Here is a 20,817-nt window from a genome sequence, read left to right on the forward strand (position 1 = left end):
GCACGGCTGCTGCACACTCACACTGCACAATAGGGCTGTACATGCACTGCACACAAACACTGTACAACACGGCTGCTGCACACTCTCACTGCACAATAGGGCTACGCGTGGTTGGCGTGCTTGCAAGTACTCAGTTTATTCTTCACCAGAGTTAGAACTAAACGTGCTCTGTCTGTTTTAGAAAGCAAGAGTTGGTGTAAGTGATTCCAGGGGCTAGCATTACAACAGTTGTTAGTGCTATTCTCTAATCCGCAAAAAGGATTGAGCAAAAGAAGATAAAAATTGGGAAAAGAGAGAGAGAGAGAGAGAGTGGGTCATTTCGAAAGGATGAAACTATAAAATTCCACAAGCATGGGACAGATCAACGAGACACAGTACCAGCGCGTACCTCAGTGCTAGGCTGAATGAAAAATAGAGGGAGGTCGCGAGCATTTGATATTAAACGTTCAATCATTCTGGCGTACACCATACACAACGCTATTATGTATATAGTAGACAGCCCAGCCCTGGGCACGTAACTGGATATAGGACAGCAGTTACTAGCCACCAGGAATTTCACACAAGTTTGGGACTGGGGACCATGGATATTCTGGAAGGGAAAGGAAAAGCTCCGCTGTATATACGGGTAGCCACAGCAAGAGAGATATAGCGCGCCTTGCTGATTGCTATACACAGCAAGTAGATCACCACGGACCAGGATATTCTGAGCCGAGCGTGATTGGCTATACTCGAGAGACAGATAGACCAACAGACAGAGACAGAGAGCGGAAGGAATATACAGCATTTACATTATTAAAATACCAGTACATCGACCAGGAAAGAGTTCAGAATGAAAGGGACAAGACACGGGTGACAATAGACAGGGGATAAACATAGCACGATAGTGTGCTGCTAGACCATGGTTATGTCTATTCATAGAACCAATGTGAACCAATGTGGACAGAAAGAATCGTTGGATGTCGTTCGATAGGTAATTCAGCGAAGCGAAGTTCGCACCCACTTAGACATAATCAGATGAGAATTGTGGAGACTCGGAAAGTCAGCATCAAGGTGTGTTTAGGTGCAGCGGCTATCAGTCACCAAGGAGGGTTGTGGCAAGGCTGGAACATACAGACCTTGCAACGCCCTGACCAGCTCCATAGTAGCAGTGAACCGTAGTTGGTATTAGTATTAGCCGAGTGCACGTGCATCGGCAAGGTGATGGTATCAGAGGATGTGTACGCATCCTCGTCAATCAGTGAGAATAACTGTGTCACCCTCACGCTTCAGAATGACATAGGGATAGAGGGGAACGCCCTTGGCCACTACGATGTCAGCAGTCACGGAGAAATGGCGAGCGACCGATGCGCGGATCTCCACGCGAATTGTCCCATGCCGATGCTCGAACGAGAAAGGGTACCGCCGCACAAGACGGCAGGTGTCGCACGGTACACCGCCATCGGGGGAAGCCGGGTCTGGAAAGCCAGGTTTCACCTGCAACAGAGAAGATACCATTAATTAATGAGCAATGCACAAACACACACACATGTATGCTACTCCCCCCCCCCCCCCCATATTCTCTTTCTTTGAGCCGAAGATAGCGGCCGTGTCGTAGCTCTTCGTCTGGAAGTTGTAGACGCAGCTGTAAACACAGCCAACGGTTGTATATTTGTGGCGGAGCAGCTCGCGGACGCTGGGCCTTGAATGTTGCTGACCACTGTGGTGAGCGAACTGTCAGGAGGGCAGGGTTCTATCTCCTCCGAGTCTCCACGTAATGCCGTATCAAGACACTCCGCCAGCAAAGCATCCATGATGAGCAAGATTAGGAAGTGCTCACGTTTTTTTCTCACTCACTCAAACTGAATCAATTGGCTTGTCCATCTCCATTTCATCACAACCTTTGCGACAGAACAGTGTCCGGCGACCAGCAGCACGCGGAGGTAATTCACAAAGCTACTACAGAATGCTGATACGGAACTATACAGCTCTTTTCAATAGCGATAAAATACGGCATAGTGAAGAACATCTGCACTCGGCCTGGCATCTATCCTTACCTCACAACGAAGCCATTTTATGTACTCTTGTTGCTATTTTTGACTTCATGATTTCTGGATGAAGAACGAAAACGGCTCTCGTCTTGGTTGGGTGTGCCTGTATGCAGAATGTGTACCATTGTACTCATACCCACCGATACGATTGTGAGGGATTATCACCTGCAAACTTTCTTCAAATCGCCCTGAAAAGCGCCCTAAGAAACTCAAAACCATACTTGTAAATCGAAATGATGCAATGGTGGAGCTACTTCTCCAGTTTATGGCTACGCACTGCAGGCAGCAAGCCGCGCCAGACCCCATATGCAGAGCTGCACGCTCTTGGGGTTATGGACTCTTGGTACTAACCATTTTTACTACTCCCTGCATGCTATGAACCACATAGGGTTCAAATATCGAACAAGTACCGCGTACCGGCATATTCTCGCATGCTACAAAAGGATGCACATTATACGGGTACTACGGTGAATCCATACTGCTGCAAAAGGATTCTGCGAGTGCATGCAGGGCTGGAACATAATAGATGGATTTCATTATGGCACCATTTTCATCAAAAGGCAAGTACGTTAAGTCCCATGTATGAGAGACAGCTCCAACACCTATTGCCTGTATATGGAAGGCAGCTGGAGGGAAAATCCCATAGAAGGATTAAAAGGATGGTAAAACAACACTACCGTATATTTCGGAGTATAGTGCGCACCCTTGTATAACGCGCACCCCCAATCTTCATTGGGGGTGCGCACTTCAATCTTCATTGAAGTACATGCATTTCATATTCGGAGCATAGTGCGCACCTGCGATTTAGGGCCTAAAATAGCACATCTAAAGTGCGCACTATACTCCGGAAAATACGGTACGTTTTGGCTCACTACATGTTCACTCAATGCGCTTAGCTACTTGTACTTGGCGATGCGATGGGTGACTGGTCCGAAAAATCACAATTTTATTTCAATAAACGAATTTTCAAGTAACTCGGTGCATTGATCATTGAGTGTAGCGAGTAGCAGCTGAATTGAGCGCTTGTTACTTGACAACCCTCCTCTCTTTCTTATATGATGCAGCTGCGTGAAGTCAATAAACTTCTTAGACAGCAACATTATATGGGCAGATATCTTCTCCGTATGTTTATGGAAATCCATCTGCGTGTACTAGCAAGAGTAAATGAGCTCCCAAGAGTGTTGCTGAAGCCATTCAAAGTGGCCACCACCACCACCATCATCATCATCATCATCATCATCAGAAGCCAGCCACACACCACACTTTCTCTTCACAAGCCCATGGAGAGAAACGGCTTTGGCTTCGGTTGACAAGGATCTCTCCGGTACAGTGAGGAGAGTAGCAGCATCCCCAGGGGTGAGACTGATCGAAAGTTTTCTGAAGTCGATACGCCGGAGCCCAACACCCTTCCATTGTTGTGTGCCACCTTCGACTTGCACTTTATCTTCCTTCCAATTCTCGATCAAGACTTTTTGGTTATCGTTTCAGCCCTAATTTCCACGATATTTAAAACATGATTCATCCATCAGTTTGAGAGAATTCCAAACATAATACTTATTTTTTTCCTCTGCATTATGACAGTTTTCGAAAATGAAGGCCTGACCCCTGCTTTCCCTTGCAAACGTTAGCAGTTTCAAAACGCCAGGGCTCCACAGAGTAAACTGGCCTAAACTTAAGCTTCGCAGGCGCCCATGCAACGCAATCCATGCCAATGCTTCTCTCACTTTGCAAATTAGAAGCAAGTTTACACCTATCTACAATGGGAGATAGCCGCCCCATCTCCAGACACCAACGAAGTTGGCGGTAGCAACGAGAACTCATACCTAATGTTGCACCCCAAACCTGAACATCGACCAGAGGTAACGTAAACAGGAGCGAGCTATAGTATACTTGCTCTGCAATGCAGTACGGCATGGTGGCATCACACTATGATACCACCGTGGTCTTTTCACAGGCGAGAGATCAAGGCTCGGGAGACACGGGGCGTTCTGGCGGGATTTCACGGTAAAGATATACAAACACACCCACGCGCACACGCACGCACACACGCGCACACACATGCGCACACACACACACACACACACACACACACACACACACACACACACGCACACACACACACACGCGCACACACCATACACACGCACGCACGCACACACACCGACACGTCAGCACAAGTAGGCAAAGCTACGCGCTATATGACTTACCTCGCCGATGGCAAACGTGAACTGCAGGCGAGAGTTGTTGGTGAACTTCAGGCGCTGAACGCGCCGTGCGGCCATGCGGCGTGGGGCTGACGTGGACTCTGATTCAATGATGGCTTGGTAGAGATCACCGTTCGAGGAGAAGCCCGAACCAATCAGCGGATACATCGAGTCTTGTGTTGCCTCCATGCGGCATCCAACTCCAGCAAAGATAAACTGACGCATCTGGTCCACCTAGTGACAACAACAACGATAACGACGACGACGACGACCACAACAACAACAACAACAACAACAACAACTTCTCTTATTGGCCACTGGCTATCGTGAGAATAAAGATTTGAAACAACAACAAACGTATCCAACCTACATCCCATAATCAGAAAAATCAAGAGTATGTACAGTCTGTATCGACTATAGCGTACCCTTTTGATTTCCGTGATTTTTTCACTATAACGAATGCATCACTATATGCGATACGATCGATTTCTTTTCTTTTTTCGATCGACACATGAAAGGCAAGGAAATACTTCCAGCATGGCGTTTTGACAAATGAGCATGCTGCATAGTTGACAGTGCACGCATTTCCATTAAAAAAATTCTGTTATGTACATGCACATGTATCACTATAAAAATAAGCAATGTGAAGAAAGTTAAAAAATAGGGCCTTTGATATTATTGCTACATGTATTTTAAAATTATCACTATAGCCGATAATAATAATAATAGTGATGTGCATGTTTGTTGTCATCATAATATCCGATAATATTGGATATAGTGATATTTTTACTGGATAAAATACGTTTTGCTTTTGATATTTCGTACCAATATCACTGTAGCCGATATATTCTTATATCCGGTCACTCTATATCCGATACAGACTGTAATACCAAAAGTCAACCCCCTAGGCCCTGCTAAGGGGTCTACCAAACGTGAAAACTCACATCGCGATTCATGATGTAAAGTGCTAGTCGTAGTCTAGCGGAGTCTATAATTTTTTTTTTTTTTTTTTTGCGTAGTCTATAATCCTATTCGTAGTGAGATCAGTGAGCTCCATAGAAGAACACGAAAAAAAATGTAGGACTTAGGATACTTAATAGGGTGCGTTATTAAATCCTCTGGGAAAAGTCGTGGGTTTCGCTCACGGGCTGCCCGTTTCAGTTGCCCTTGGTGCAGGGCCGGTTCATACAGGCCCGCGTACAGTCTCGTCTGGGCTGCGCTTGGGGCCAGCAGGTCAAGGCCGAATTACGGAAAGCGGGGAACTTCCAAAATAATTCGGGGGCCGAAACGCACATCGTTTTGAGTACTAACGGTATGAAACCTGTGCCGCCTCCCTAGATGCTACAGCTATCCCATGCACAAATACATGGGCTGGCAATAGCAGTTTCTTATGGGTCCGGCCATAGCAGAACGTTTCATGCTTTGTGCACGACATACTGGATAAACGTGACTTACATGTACTGCTAAACACAGGAAACGTATATTTTCGGCCAAAAAATAATGGTCCGGTCATGGCCTTGCTAGGAACCAGTTCCCCTGGGCATGCAGTACACAATTTATACCGATAGTGTGCTTCCCAACATTTAATCCTCCGAGTGGCACTTCAGCGTACAGTGGAGATTAGATAGAATGACACGGAGCCAGGAGATGAAAATAACAATTCACTTCAAAAATGAGTCACTATCCGATCGGCAACGAAACATGATCAGATTCGAAAGGATGTGCTGGGGGGGGGGGGGCGTTTGATTAGGCAGGTGCGGAACAGGAGCGCTTGGAACACTGCTTTTTGATTATACTGTACTCGAGTCGGTGTACTACACTCAGGACATGTCCTGGCTTCTCCGGCCATTGAACTGAAGGAGCTGGCGCAGTTTGACCTTTGCAATGATGCTTTTGGCGCTATCAAAATACGGATAGGTCTGTATGAGATTCAATGCATGAAGTATTTTAGTTTTAAACACAGAAGGTGGGTGTAAAATTATAATATCACTAAAGATTATTACAGTGACACAGTGATTTGCAATCGATCGAGTTCACAACCAAGTGATCACCATCGTTCGGTGTGCCCAGGGCTGGTTCCAGAAATTGCAGATGTCAACTTTTGATCTGAACAGCATGATCAAGCACATCCTAGGCAACTTGGGCAATAGAAAGAAGTCAAACAGGCAGGCACTGTTGTTGCCATAAGACTCGATGCACAATGTGCAGAAACGCTCACATACTGGGAACGGAACGAGAGAGCTTGGAAGCTCAGGGCCCTACGCTATGCTTTTATGCTTTTTTGCCTAGCTCATCGTACATGTTATAAGAACTGATGGAATTGTCTTTTTCCGTTGATTGGCCACATCACTGTATTGCAAAAACGTTTCAATCGGTTTGAATATTATGAGTTAGGCAAAAGTATTTGCAGAATTTATTGCGGATTGTTATTTCTCTAATAATCATCTACTTTTGTTTTGCTCCTTCTTTAATTTTTATCTCCTTATATTGTAAATCAACAAATTTTGGCCGATGAGAAATAGAAACCTCTCGATTAGAGAGGTTAAGATGCACGTTATTTCCGACGTGACGCGCAGTTTCACGTCAAATTTGAAATCGATCGGTATTTTTGCTCTCACGTGCATCCATTGCTCAATCATGCATCATTTGCCTATATGACAAACGTTGGCCTGCGATTTACTTTGGCCGGTTGGTACCAAGCGGCGAAATCAGCGAAATTAAATCGCCAGCGAACATTAGTTGATTTTAATACAGGAATCGGATTTTCTGGCTTTTTTTTTGTAGTAATAAATGTACATTGACCTGTTGAGCCAATGACGCCGCCGAATGCATGGTTGCCTGTGGAGCAAATTACATAACTTTACAGTCTCCTAAAATACATATCCTGTCCGACGGCAAAAGAGGCTGCAGATTTAGTTTTTCTGCGCGTCGACGGGATGTCTGCGACGCGAAGGTTCAGCTCGCGTTATTTGGCTCGCACGTCAAAAAAATCAACGCGAGTGACCTGCTGCTCACGTCGAAATTTGGACATTACATAACTTTACAGTCTCCTATATAAATACGTATCCTGTTCGACGGCAAAAGAGGCTGCAGATTTAGTTTTTCTGCGCGTCGACGGGATGTCTGTCCTGACGTTTACTGGGACCGGCTTAGACTCTGCCGATCACGGGCGTTCTGGACTCGACGGGATGTCTGTCCTGATGTTTCCTGGGACCGGCTTAGACTCTGCCGATCACGGGCGTTCTGGACTCAACGGGATGTCTGTCCTGACGTTGCCTGGTACCGCCGGACTCTACCGATCACGGGCGTTCTGGAGTCGACGGGATCTCTCTTCCGACGTTTCCTGTGACCGGCACTGAATCGCTCGTTCACGCTTATTTTGGAGACGACGGGATCTCTCTTCCAAAGTATGTTTATGCTGACGCATCCTATCACCTAATCGGCGTCTATTCTAATTTAATTTCCTCCTCGTCTCCCTATTTCTTTCCAAATCCCCCTCAACATCAGGCAGTTGTATGCATAATATGACGAATATTGGTACGGTAGGGGACAGATACAGGAGCCCGCAAATATTGTGGACAGCTGTTATGTACAATCCGGTAGAGCCTTTGTAGTCACAGATACGGGACAGATACGGGACAGATACGGGATAGCGCCAGGCGTGACACAAACAAACAAACAAACAAACACACACACACAAATACCAAACGAGAGAGCTTGGAAGCTCAGGGCCCTACGCTATGCTTTTATGCCTTTTTGCCTAGCTCATCGTACATGTTATAAGAACTGATGGAAATGTCTTTTTCCGTTGATTGGCCACATCACTGTATTGCAAAAACGTTTCAATCGGTTTCAATATTATGAGTTAGGCAAAAGTATTTGCAGAATTTATTGCGGATTGTTATTTCTCTAATAATCATCTACTTTTGGTTTGTTCCTTCTTTTCTTTTTATCTCCTTATACTGTAAATCAACAAATTTTGGCCGATGAGAAATAGAAACCTCTCGATTAGAGAGGTTAAGATGCACGCTATTTCCGACGTGACGCGCAATTTCACGTCAAATTTGAAACCGATCGGTATTTTTGCTCTCTCATGCATACATTGCTCAATCATGCATCATTTGCCTATATGACAAACTTTGGCCTGCGATTTACTTTGGCCGGTTGGTACCAAGCGGCGAAATCAGCGAAATTGATTCGCCAGCGAAAATTAGTTGATTTTAATACAGTAATCGGATTTTCTGGCCTTTTTGTAGTAATACATGTACATTGACCTGTTGAGCCAATGACTTCGCCGAATGCTTGGTTGCCTGTGGAGCACATTACATAACTTTACTGCCTCCTAAAATACGTATCCTGTCCGACGGCAAAAGAGGCTGCAGATTTAGTTTTTCTGCGCGTCGACGGGATGTCTGCGACGCGAAAGTTCAGCTCGCGTTATTTGGCTCGCACATCGAAAAATCAACGCGAGTGACCTGCTGCTCACGTCGAAATTTGGACATTACATAACTTTACAGTCTCCTATAATACGTATCCTGTCCGACGGCAAAAGAGGGTGCAGATTTAGTTTTTCGGCACGTCGACGGGATGTCTGTCCTGACGTTTACTGGGACCGGCGCTGACTCTGCCGATCACGGGCGGTCTGGACTCGACGGGATGTCTGTCCTGACGTTTCCTGGGACCGGCTTAGACTCTGCCGATCACGGGCGTTCTGGACTCAACGGGATGTCTGTCCTGACGTTGCCTGGGACCGGCGGACTCTGCCGATCACGGGCGTTCTGGAGTGGACGGGATCTCTCTTCCGACGTTTCCTGTGACCGGCGCTGAAACGCTCGTTCACGCTTATTTTGGAGACGACGGGATCTCTCTTCCAAAGTATGTTTATGCTGACGCATCCTATCACCTATTCGGCATCTATTCTAATTTAATTTCCTCCTCGTCTCCCTATTTCTTTCCAAATCTCCCTCTACATCAGGGAGTCGTATACATAATACGACGAATATTGGTACGGTACGGGACAGATACAGGAGCCCGCAAATATTGTGGACAGCTGTTATGTACAATCCTGTAGAGCCTTTGTAGTCACAGATACGGGACAGATACGGGATAGCTCCAGCCGTGACACAAACAAACAAACAAACAAACAAACACCAAATTAAAGCTGTGTGGACCCTGGCTAGCGCCAGACGTTACTGAAGTAACGTCTTCTGCATAGCTACGGGAATTAAAGCTGTGTGGACCCTGGCTAGCGCCAGACGTTACTGAAGTAACGTCTTCTGCATAGCTACGGGAATAAAACAACCATAATTGCCGGCACTTCGAGTTTCGCACTACCATTACCGCTGGCTGATGATAGCCTTAGCGTGAAACTCAGAGTCACAGCAAATTACTTATTTCAATATGCTCCTGGTGTGCAATCTTCACTGTACATAGATGTGGATGAACATACCGGAACAACGCCTCACCTCAAGAGTCCATTTAATTGGCCTGCACTTCTTGTCATGCAGCTCAATCAACTCCCGGTCCATGTACACCGGCTGCATGCCACACTTGAGCGCAGTGACCTTGCAGCCAAAGTTGCTGATCGTCACCGTCGATGCGTGGCGCTTGTCGAAGTGAAATCCGTGCAGCTTGGTGCGGCCCGTCTCGTGCTCCGAGGCGCGTTGCAGGCGGGAGGTGACGGCCGGCATCTCCACCGACACCTGGTGCTGAGCTAGGATGTCCATGATGCGACGCGCTGACAGGCTACCGTCGCGCAGGTACGGCAGGAAGCCAAGCAGCTGCTCGGCCTGCTTGGCCCTGCTCTCCGGATAATGACACTGTACCCAGCGGCATACTGCGTTCAGCAAATCCTCCTGCGCATATCGTAATGTTTGGCAAATGACACAAAAATTCACGGAATGACACACACAAACGGTTGACAAAAACACAGTCAATTTCTTTCCATGGGTCAGACTCGGAGTTTTCCGCATCAGCAGGAACACCACAGCCCTCAGGGATCAAAGCACAGATGCAGCTGGGAGGGGAGTAGATCAGACACACCACACAGTGGTCGAAGATAGATATTAAATCCGCACTCGCTGCATCCATGTTTCCCTAGTGGCAGGCCCGATTCCCAATAAACTGCGGGTCGCAGCTCAGTTGGCAAAATCTATCCGCTTCAAATTAAAAAAATAAAATAAAATATTTAAAAAAAATTCGACGGGTTCGCGTACCGAGCAGGTCAAGAACAAGGGGTCGTACAACTCCCTGGTCAAGAACCATCTTCCCGCTTCCGTGGGATGCCACCACCCCATGATCAGGCGTCAGATGCGGCTCCTATACGGTGGCAGGACTTTAAAAAAAAACATGCGTGATATTGGCATAAAGGGATGGTTGCATTCTTTTTAAAGGGAACTATGAAAGTTGGCATAACCCCCGCCCCCATTCCTTTTGAAATTGAACAGTATAAGACTTGTCACGCTTTTCTTGGGCCACTGAATGCCAATGCTAACCAGTAAGTCTGACTGAATGATCAGACATGAAGGGCTAGAGTTGTGCTTGCCGATACGCTAGACTACAGTGCATTCCGATATTCAAAACAAGCCTCATCCGGGCTTCATGTACTGTTGTGCACCCACATACACCCAGACACAGACTAGGACAGGAACAGAGACAAAGACGCATAGATACACAGACATATGCAGAGGTCCACAGACACACATGTAGAGTCACTCATGCGGTCAAGCAGACAGACACATAGATACAGTGACACATAGACACATAGTAGCAGTGACATAGACACATACACATAAAAACAGACAGGCACACGCCAACACAGACATATGCAGAGTCGGACACAGAGTCAGACACAGAGTCAGACACAGACTGACAGACAGACACAGACAGACACAGAGTCAGACACAGACAGACAGACGCACAAACACACACACACGCGCGCGCACATGCACGCACGCACGCACGCACAAGACGCATGCACTGTTGTGGCACATGAAATCCCGACACGGACACTTGCTACACATATAGGGCACATCGCCACGAATGGATTTCAATGATGCAATGTGCGGCACAGCAAAGCCGTACGCATCCTAAACAGGTCCATAGGTCACAGCCTAGGTTCATATAAGGAATATTCTTTAAACATCCAGTGCCCATCCACATTTGGGAGAACGCTTGAACCTTTCAGGTGCAATTTAGACGCTACGTTTGTGATGAGTACGAGTACAACGATAGGGCAATAAAACTTATACGTAACACAATGCAATAAAAGCGCAGGGCTGCATAGCGCAAGGTGCGATCCCTTATATGGAAAGTGTTAGGTTTCACAGGCCACAACTAGTACTGTACTTGTACTTGCTCACTGCCACAAGCTGGTCACATAGGTCACACCAGGAGAAGGCAGAGAGAGATTCAAAGTAATTTTAAGGATGACTCAACACACACAAAAACACACATGCGCACTTGTTCTTGCTCATTGCCATAAACTGGTCACGTGGGTCTCCCCTAAAGAGGCGAGACGGATTCAAAAGGAATCCTAGGAAGATGACTCAATTGGCTATTGAACCGCCCAACGGCTGGCACCCCCTGACTATTGATTATACAAGAGTTAGTCTTGTCCAGGAGCAGTCCATTGGTCAACTGGTATGTGTACTACGAAAAGAAAGTAAAGGCCCTGAAAACAACAAAGGTGGCAGGCACATGTACAACAATACACCTTCAAGCGGCCGAGCCCATTGGCAACAGACCCAACACTATCTAGCAAAAGTGTACCCACTAACCCAACTAGCTGTCACACACACACACACACACACACACAGACACACACACGGAAAAATATGGGGCCAGACGCAGACACACATGCACATACACACACACACACCACCACCACATGCGCACACGCCGAGAATAACACAGACACACACACGTACGAATAAACATGGACACACACACACACACACACACACACACAATAGAGACAGAGAGACACGCACACAAGCAGACTGAAAACACGGCGCGGCACACTTGCTCTCCTACCTCATACATAATGAATATGGTCTGCTGCTGCAATACCACTCGCACGGCATCGTCGGACAGGTGAGTGAATGTGCCGCCCTCGATTATGTCAAGTGCATAGCTGCAGAAGTACTGACAAACGGTAGTAAAGAACGATTGGCAAGTCTGACTCAGAACACAGCTGATATTCAACACATCTACGGCATTGTCCAAGCTCAGGCAATGCTCCACAAAATACACCTCGCACCGCTGCCGCAAGTCCAGCACTTCCCAAGTATCAGCGAAGCGCACTAAATCCAGGACGAGTTGTGCCTGGCTGTCTGCTGTGTAGATGAGCTGCTCAACTCTGCTTGGCACACCCAACTCCGGTACGTCTACTTCACCAGTGTATGCGTAGGTGATGACTATTGCTAGACCATCCAGGCTCAGATCATGCACAGGAACAATGCCTGATGCAGACTCGAGAAATTGTCCATTCAGCAGCCCGTTGAACGGCTTGGATAGGCTAGCCATGATGAGGCGATGCGCAGACATAGAAGAAGGTTTTTGCTCATCCGGCAAGATGAAAGTAACGTCATGAGAGGAAACGTCGAAAAGCAATTGCACCATGCGTTGCTGAAGAGGACTCAGCTTGTCGCTGTCGTCGTCCATTGTGTCTTGCTTCCGTGTTTGGGGAGCTGTGTTTTAGGTGATGGCGACGGAGCTAAGCATTCCCAGTGGTAGCAGCAGCACCAGCAGCTGCACCACCGTTGCTCGTGATGCAGAAACTAACGAAGCACTGGAAATAAGCGACGACTCAAGACATGTTGTTCTCGACTTCGTCTTGCATGCTTTTTCCAAGTGACGAGTTCAGTCAGTGCAAGCAATAGTTCACCGGCATATTCCAATACTCAAACCCCATGTTGTTCAGCACAGTCTAGCCTCCAATCCAGCTGCACGGGAAATGATTCGCCAAGCATACTGTAGAAAGAAACCCCTGCAAAACATTGTACTAAACAGTCTAAAGCCTAGTAAAGGACTGGGGGTGCTGTCAAAATATTCCATGTGTACGAGTCGTAGTCCAAAGCAGGGAGTAGTAAAAACTGTATTTTACTACTCCCTGGTCCAAAGCGTGGGTGACGACACTGATTGGCATTGCTACAGTAACAGAGTACAGTAGCTGTACTGTATACTGCTGCTGTACGACCATCCGAACACGCGAAGGCCAAGCTCAAACGGGAAAGCTACACTACATAAATGTACAAGGCGCTACACGTACACAAGACTTTTAAAGTCATGGTAATACATGTACTAGTTGCGCTAAAAAATAAAAAATAAAATAGTTGCGCGCGCTGCATGCACTCGTACGATCGTTGACTATGCGTATACGCTGTTGACTCGTACGATCGTGGAAAAGCCTGAAAAGGGTGCACGACATCCAGGATAAGGAATACGTGAGTTGTAGAGAGTCCATTTTGACTCCCCACCTGACATAACAGGATCAAATGAATGTTTGTGCAATTCGATTTACCAATGATCATGACTGTATTTTTCTGTATTTTTCTGCATTTATACTAGATTAATATCAGGCCGGGAGTCGTAAAATACGTAATTTACGACTCCCTGATTTATCAAGTACATGATTATGTACATGTACAATGACATAATTATTATGTAGTCAGTACGAGTCTAGTAGGCTTGATTGCCTTGAAAGTGATGATGTCAAAAACGGCCTGGGAGTAGTAAGTTGACATCAGATTTCTATTTTGGATCCACTACGGTATAAGGACTTAGGTGTGACTTTACTGCCTCAGTATGTGGGTGCATAGCAACCCACTCATGTCGTATGCAGGTGCGACTTTTACTTCGCCACCATGTACCAGTTGTCACCCCGCCCCTACTACAAGTAGCCAAATCAGTCAGTTTCACTGGCTACATCAGTCATCACCTTGCTGTGAGCAAGAGTACGTAAGGCCCTAACTATAAGGGTTATGATTGTACTCTTGCTGTGAGTATTAAAGACCGCTTGAAATGTGCTTGGATCCAGGCAGGGAGTAGTACAATACTACCAAGAGTACATAAGGGTTATGTACTCTTGATACTACTCCCTGCTTGGATCCATACAAAAACTGGATCCAGGTGGATCCAGTTTTTGAATTTTTTCAAATTGTTGCTATTATTATTATTTATTATCAAATTTTTGATAGGGCAATCCCCACAGGCCTATGCTGTTGCTATGCTGTGACGTAGCACTTTCAAGCCCATGTACATGATGTAGAATAGATACACTGTTAGATTGACAGCATGACGTAACAAGGTGGAGGACACTGTGTTCGGAAACAGTGACCTCACTACAACCTTCCGCGGTTGGCAGAGCCCCGGTCCCTGCGGACCATTTGAACCATAATATGGGTATCGCACCCGGTTCTGACCCTCATTATGCTAGGGAGAGCGAAGAAAACAAGACGACATCAGGAGTAGTCTCCCAACCCCCCTAGTAGCATAATGAGGGTCAGAACCGGGTGCGATACCCATAATTATGGTTCAAATGGTCCGCAGGGACAGGGGCTCTGCCAACCGTGGAAGGTTGTAGTAAGGTCACTGTTTCCGAACACAGTGTCCTCCACCTTGTTTCATGCTGTCAATCTAACAATTGCGTGAACTATAACAAGGTTGATCTACATGTAATACTGGTTTAACCAGTGTTAGGTATCATGTAGATACATGTGTACTTGTCCAGAGGAGCTAAAAAAAGACGCCAACCACACGATCACCTCAGCTCAGTTGCACCTGATCTGGGTGAAACTGTGACCAACCAATGGATCATGGGCATAGGATATTGCTTGCATAGCACCAAGAGTACATAACCAGGTTATGTACTCTTGATAGCTGACTGACCAGGGCGCCCTACACAATGTCATACACAATAATCATAGTAGAAATATGTGTGTACATGTACATGTTGTTGTTGTTGTTTGGCTTTATTTACATGTACATGTATGTGTAGGGCTCCTGGCCCGGCAGTTGGGAGGGCCCGAATATATATTTATATTTTAATATTACAACATCTCAAGACTCGGTGGAAACACCGGCCAATGTTAAGAGAGTGGGTGATTGCCAACCACGGCGATAAATAAAAGTAAGGGGAGGGAAAAAGAAAGAGTAGCAAAATGAACAGCAACAACAACTCCGTAAAAAAAGATAATGTCAAATAAAAACAGTGAAAAACACAGAGACGCAAATCAAAATATTGGGCGAAGGTAGGCTAAATAAAAATGAAGCTTGCAAGAAAGTGGGAGGTAGGAGCAGTGGGGGGAGAGAATTCCTAAGGATTTACTTGATTTTTTACAGATATATTCGATTTTTGGGTACCCAAGAGAGTGCAGAGTCAATCACAATGCCAAGGTGTTTGTGAGAAGGCACTCAATTGGATTTGGAAAGTTGGCATGGATGAGGGTTGTGAATATGCTTGCGCATATTTTCGCATATTTTGGTCCTTTTGACACAAGGTCGCATAAAGTATAAAATCTAGCACATTGTACCAAATGTAGCATATTTTGCTACAAGGAGCAAATAATTCGCATAATTATAGGGCAGATTGCAGAAATGGACAAGGAAACTTACCACAGCACGCTCGGTCAGGGAACACTTCCAAACTTAGCCCGGAAGGAAAAATGGTCATCCAAACACGGGGCGAAAATTTGACCCGAGTAGCCCTTTCCCAAAGGTGCTCTTTTAATTCATAGACATCTGTGGATTTGATTTTTGCCATTTTCGTTCACAAAAATCAAATCCACAGATGTCTATGAAGCTGCAAGAACATTGTCTGTGCACAAATCATCTGCTGACAGTTACCTATCAAATGCCGTCCTCAGCCGCTGTGCAGACATCCTGTGTGTACCTCTGGCTAAACTATTCAACTACAGTCTTGAGCAAGGCGAGTTCCCTTCCGCTTGGAAGATGGCCACGATTATCCCAGAAAGGTTGCCCAACTCACCCTACGAACTACCGCCCAATATCCCTCCTCCCCTGTATAGCAAAACTCTTTGAAAAAATAGTAGCGAAACAACTCCAGGCTTACCTAACAATAAAACAGAAGATAATATTATGCAGTCAACAATACGCATACGTGAAGGAGAAGTCTGCGACAGACCAGCTTATTATACTTACCCAGCAAATGGCCGACTACATTGATGAGCGTCTGAACTTCGACCTGGTCTCCCTAGATTTCTGCAAGGCATTTGACAGAGTAAGCCACTCAACTCTCCTCCGTCAAGTCAGCAAATTCTCGGACCATAAAGTCACTGCCTGGACTAAGAGTTATTTGCAGGATCGAAGCATAGCCGTGAAGATTGAGTCATGCATGTCAGTGCCCAAAGTCACCAACTGTGGTGTTCCCCAGGGATCGCATCTGTCTCCTCTACTGTTCGTGATCTACATTAATGACCTACCAGAAGCCATACATCATTCGCACACCTTCTTGTTTGCGGATGATGTCACTCTACTTTTGCCGTACAAAGGCTCTCTGTCAAGTCCTGGTATCCAAGCGGACATTCATGCATGTCAAAGCTGGGCGAGGGAAAGAGGCGGAGAGTTTTCGCCCTCAAAAATTTCTGTTTTAAGCTTCCGTTATAAGCCAGCGGCAGCATCATCACCGGCACCAACATCTGCCACCTACACTATGGGGGGTCTACCTCTTCCCAGTATTGACATCCTCAAACATCTGGGAGTTCGCTTCAGTGCAGACCTAAACTTCCGTCAACACTACCTTGACATCAGTCGCAAATTCAAGCAGAGAGTAAGCCTACTTTGTCACATGGCACATCGTCTTACACCGCAGGCCATGATGCTCCTCTACAAGTGCTATGTTAGACCTGTGATTGAGTATAGCGTCGTAGTGTGGTCCTTTCGTCTTCGTTCAAGCGACTTGACTGAGCTGGATAGAGTCCAGGCCAGGTTTGCAAGATCCTACCTTAGGAAACGCAAAATCCAAATCGACTTTAATACACCCAAGCAGGATCTTAATAAAAAAAGCTAACATTGAATCCCTTCTTTACCGCAGGCAGTTTTTAAGCTTGGTTACCATGCACAAATTTATTTTCAAGTATCGACGTTGCCTAGCTTCATTCCATTTCAATATCACGCAGAGTGCGAGACGCCCTAACAAAATTATTCTCCCTAAAGCAAAGACCACATCAAAATCGTTGTTTCTCTTCCAAACCGCCCTCTTATGGAACTGCCTCCCACCAAGACTAACTGCAGAACCATCCATTATTGTTTTCAAGAATGAGCTTCGCAAACTCACTTGCAAACATAGTGCTTCGCTCTCCGGTATGCCTACGCCATGTACATTATGGCAATAAAAACTGCTTTATGGCAGTTTTCTAAAAAAAGTTATTGTGTTCTAGTCCATGGACCCCGTCTAAAAAGTAAGAAATTACCGAAATGTGATAGCTGAAAATTAAAATTTCACACAAAACCTCACAATAATCACAACACTTGAAATGCTGCTTTCAACTTTAACTTGTACTGCACCAACAATTGGCAACATGCATGCATAGGAGAAAGGATCACGAGGGGAAAAGGTCTTCAACATGTAGCTTTTAATTCTGTGTGTGATTATTGTGAGGTTTTGTGTGAAATTTTAATTTTCAGCTATCACATTTCGGTAATTTCTTACTTTTTAGACGGGGTCCATGGACTAGAACACAATAACTTTTTTTAGAAAACTGCCATAAAGCAGTTTTTATTGCCATAATTTCTTTTGTTTTTTCTGTCACCAATCAATGGAATGCCGTACATCAAGAGTACATGTACTCTTGCCTACATGTATATCAATATGTAAATGATGGCCTTCACATCATATCAAGAGGTTTATGTACTCTTGATCATATCAATACCGTATTATACGCATTGATATGCAAGCCTTTTCTTGCAGAAAATGGCACTAGCATTATGCATGTTCTGTGGGGGAACATGTGAGTAGTGGTGGTTATACTTTTTTAGACGCAGGTTGTTGTTGTTGTTGTTGTTTCTTTATTTTACTTCACCATATGAACAGGCAAGACTGCCTTCTCACCGGGGCTATTGGCCCACGGCTCTCACAATATGATGAAAACAGGTCATTCTGTGCATGTTGCTGTTGCAGAATTTCATGACTCTGTCATAAATTTGTCTTGCCTTTCAGATATTTCAGATTTCCCCACCCTCTATCAGATTTATTTGAGAAATGTAGCCATGCACCAGGTGCGTGTCGCAGATGTTTTTGTTGATTCTGTTTATAATGGTTTATAATCATGGGTTATCGTGATAAGGTCATCCAGCATCATATTGCACTGAAATCGTTATCCTGTTGATGTCAATACAACTTTTGGAAGTAGTTCAATGACTTCAAACTGTTAGTCCCCGATTTTCTGAAACAACACAGCAAAGGAGGAACAATAAACATGTATTAAAATGTAAACAAATACATTGTTGAGTCCGACACCTCGTTCAACTACACTGATCCTGAGGATAAAAGGGTCAAGGCTATGGTTGGAGGTACTGATACTGAGAGATAAACAAGGCACTCCATGATAATAAAAGCTTACACATCTTTTGGTGAGTATGAATGATATCCAGTTGAACCTCTTTAGGACGAACACCAAGGGACCAATGGTATTTATGCTGTGAGTTTGTCTTAACCTATTTATAACCAGTGAATACAATTATTTCTCAAATAGACACACGAATAGATTTCTTCAACAGCGAAAGATTCTAAGCCACACCGACTCATTGACTCGTCTCGTATGAAACAAAAGAGTCACTAGAGAGGTTCTGCAAAACGAAAATGCGTACAAACTTTCGCTCTACATCATGAAGTGCGAAACTTCGCACGAACTTTCGCAACTGTGGAAGCGAAACTTGCAGGGAACGCGAAATGAACTGTCGTAGGAAATTTCGTGAGATCGGGTCATGGCGTACGTGCACTTGGCCCGCACAAACTATGAAAATGTGCAGAACGCAAAGTTCGTGCAAAAATTCGTACACACTTTCGCAAGGACTGTGGCGAAACTTCGTTCGAATTTTCGTTTTGCAGAACCTCTCTACTGAACCTTTCTTTAGCAACATGACGGCAACTGAAACAGCAACAGAGAAAGTACGATACATGTACTGCAAATTCTTGCAAGTACTACAGGTACTACAAACAGATTGCAGATCGTAATTCTTGCTTTGGCGGCACGAAACTTTATTTGGGGCAGTGCAATCTCGGCGGTACTCACAAATCAAACAGCCCAGACTCGAGAAAACAAATTCCAATCCTACAAGTGCGAGATTTTCATGAGACGAGACTGCACCCATTGGCTTGTTTCGTATGAAGCAAACAAGTTACTGAACCTCTCCACAATGGAGATTTTCCCTGATATGCGAATTTATTTGGCAAACTCGGTCAATGAGTCCTTGAACCTTTCCCTCCAGATTGGGAACTGCCAACGATAGTATGCCACTGACCAGTGCCTTACTTGTAACGTACTAAATACTGAACCTCTCCACAATGGAGATTTCCCTGATATGCGAATTTATTTGGCAAACTCGGTCAATGAGTCCTTGAACCTTTCCCTCCAGATTGGGAACTGCCAACGATAGTATGCCACTGACCAGTGCCTTACTTGTAACGTACTAATGTGCAATGAATATGAGTATTTCGACAACACATCTAACATAAGCCTTACCGTCAAGAAGGTGAACTCGCGTTCTTCGCACACTGTAGGCAAGGGCAAAGAGATAAAAATCGATCTAAATCCGAATAAAATCAGCACACGTTTCCGTAAATGAAAGGGTGAGCATAAGCAAATGAATCGAAGGAAAGTGGTCAACTCAGAGATCACCTAGCACCTGTCATTGAGTATTCCGTAAAAGGAGGCCTCGGCAGCGGAAAAGCTAAATTTAGAAAGGAGATCCTGTCAGCTTTTCCATTATTTATTGCATTCCGCCCAAAATCAGCACACTTTTCGTAAATGAAAGAGTCAACACAAGCAAATGAATCAAAGGGAACTGGTCAACTCACCTGTCATTGAGTAATATTCCGCGAAAGGAGGTCTCAGCAGCGCCGAAACGAAATAAGTCAGGCCAGGAGACGAAATATCCGAAACAGCTCATGCAAGAAGCAGTTCCAAAGAAGGAAGTTCCTCGTGCATGCACATCCGAAAAGGCAACAACAAAAAGTCTACAATGCACACGCATGCGGCCAGCCGGCCGCGCGATGGTACGAGGAGCCATGGAGTAGCTCCCTGGTCCAGGACCAGGTACCGAGCATCTTACGTAGAAACTTACGTAGCTACGTAGACAACGTGTCTGAATAGCGGTGTCGTTAGGTAGCGCCATGTGAACATAGAAAAGCTGACAGGATCGCTTTTCTAAATAACCCCCCCCCCCCCCCCCCCGTGTGCTCCCCAACGCATTCACCATGTTCACGCTGCACAACTTTTCACTATGTACTTTCACTTTAGCTCATACGTGTACATGTACATCCTTCAAAGCGGTGAACCCCTTGATAGGCGACAAGCCTCTGGGTCATCCTAATAAAGATATTATTATTATTATTATTATTAATT

The 20,817-nt window shown here is 45.4% G+C and overlaps 1 protein-coding gene across 1 annotated transcript; it reads right to left on the reverse strand.

Moving 5' to 3' along the window:
* Positions 1-111: 111 nt before the first annotated feature.
* LOC135815225 (uncharacterized) lies at positions 112-13,282 on the reverse strand. Its single transcript, XM_065328493.1, has 4 exons — positions 12,266-13,282; positions 9,697-10,086; positions 4,235-4,465; positions 112-1,473 (listed from the first exon to the last, which is right to left on the reverse strand). Exons 1-4 carry the CDS (start codon positions 12,893-12,895, stop codon positions 1,231-1,233), a joined length of 1,494 nt encoding a protein of 497 aa, XP_065184565.1. The 5' UTR covers positions 12,896-13,282; the 3' UTR covers positions 112-1,230.
* Between the last annotated feature and the right edge of the window lie 7,535 nt (positions 13,283-20,817).

The sequence above is a fragment of the Sycon ciliatum genome, chromosome 4 (assembly GCF_964019385.1).
Source record: "Sycon ciliatum chromosome 4, ocSycCili1.1, whole genome shotgun sequence".
Taxonomy (NCBI): domain Eukaryota; kingdom Metazoa; phylum Porifera; class Calcarea; order Leucosolenida; family Sycettidae; genus Sycon; species Sycon ciliatum.

Excerpts from the sequence above, each read along its gene's own strand:
- LOC135815225 (XM_065328493.1), bottom strand. The coding sequence starts at position 12,895 with ATGGACGACGACAGCGACAAGCTGAGTCCTCTTCAGCAACGCATGGTG. Across the intron at positions 10,087-12,265 it reads CCATATTCATTATGTATGAG|GAGGATTTGCTGAACGCAGT; the intron begins GTAGGAGAGCAA and ends CGATATGCGCAG. Across the intron at positions 1,474-4,234 it reads TCACGTTTGCCATCGGCGAG|GTGAAACCTGGCTTTCCAGA; the intron begins GTAAGTCATATA and ends TCTCTGTTGCAG.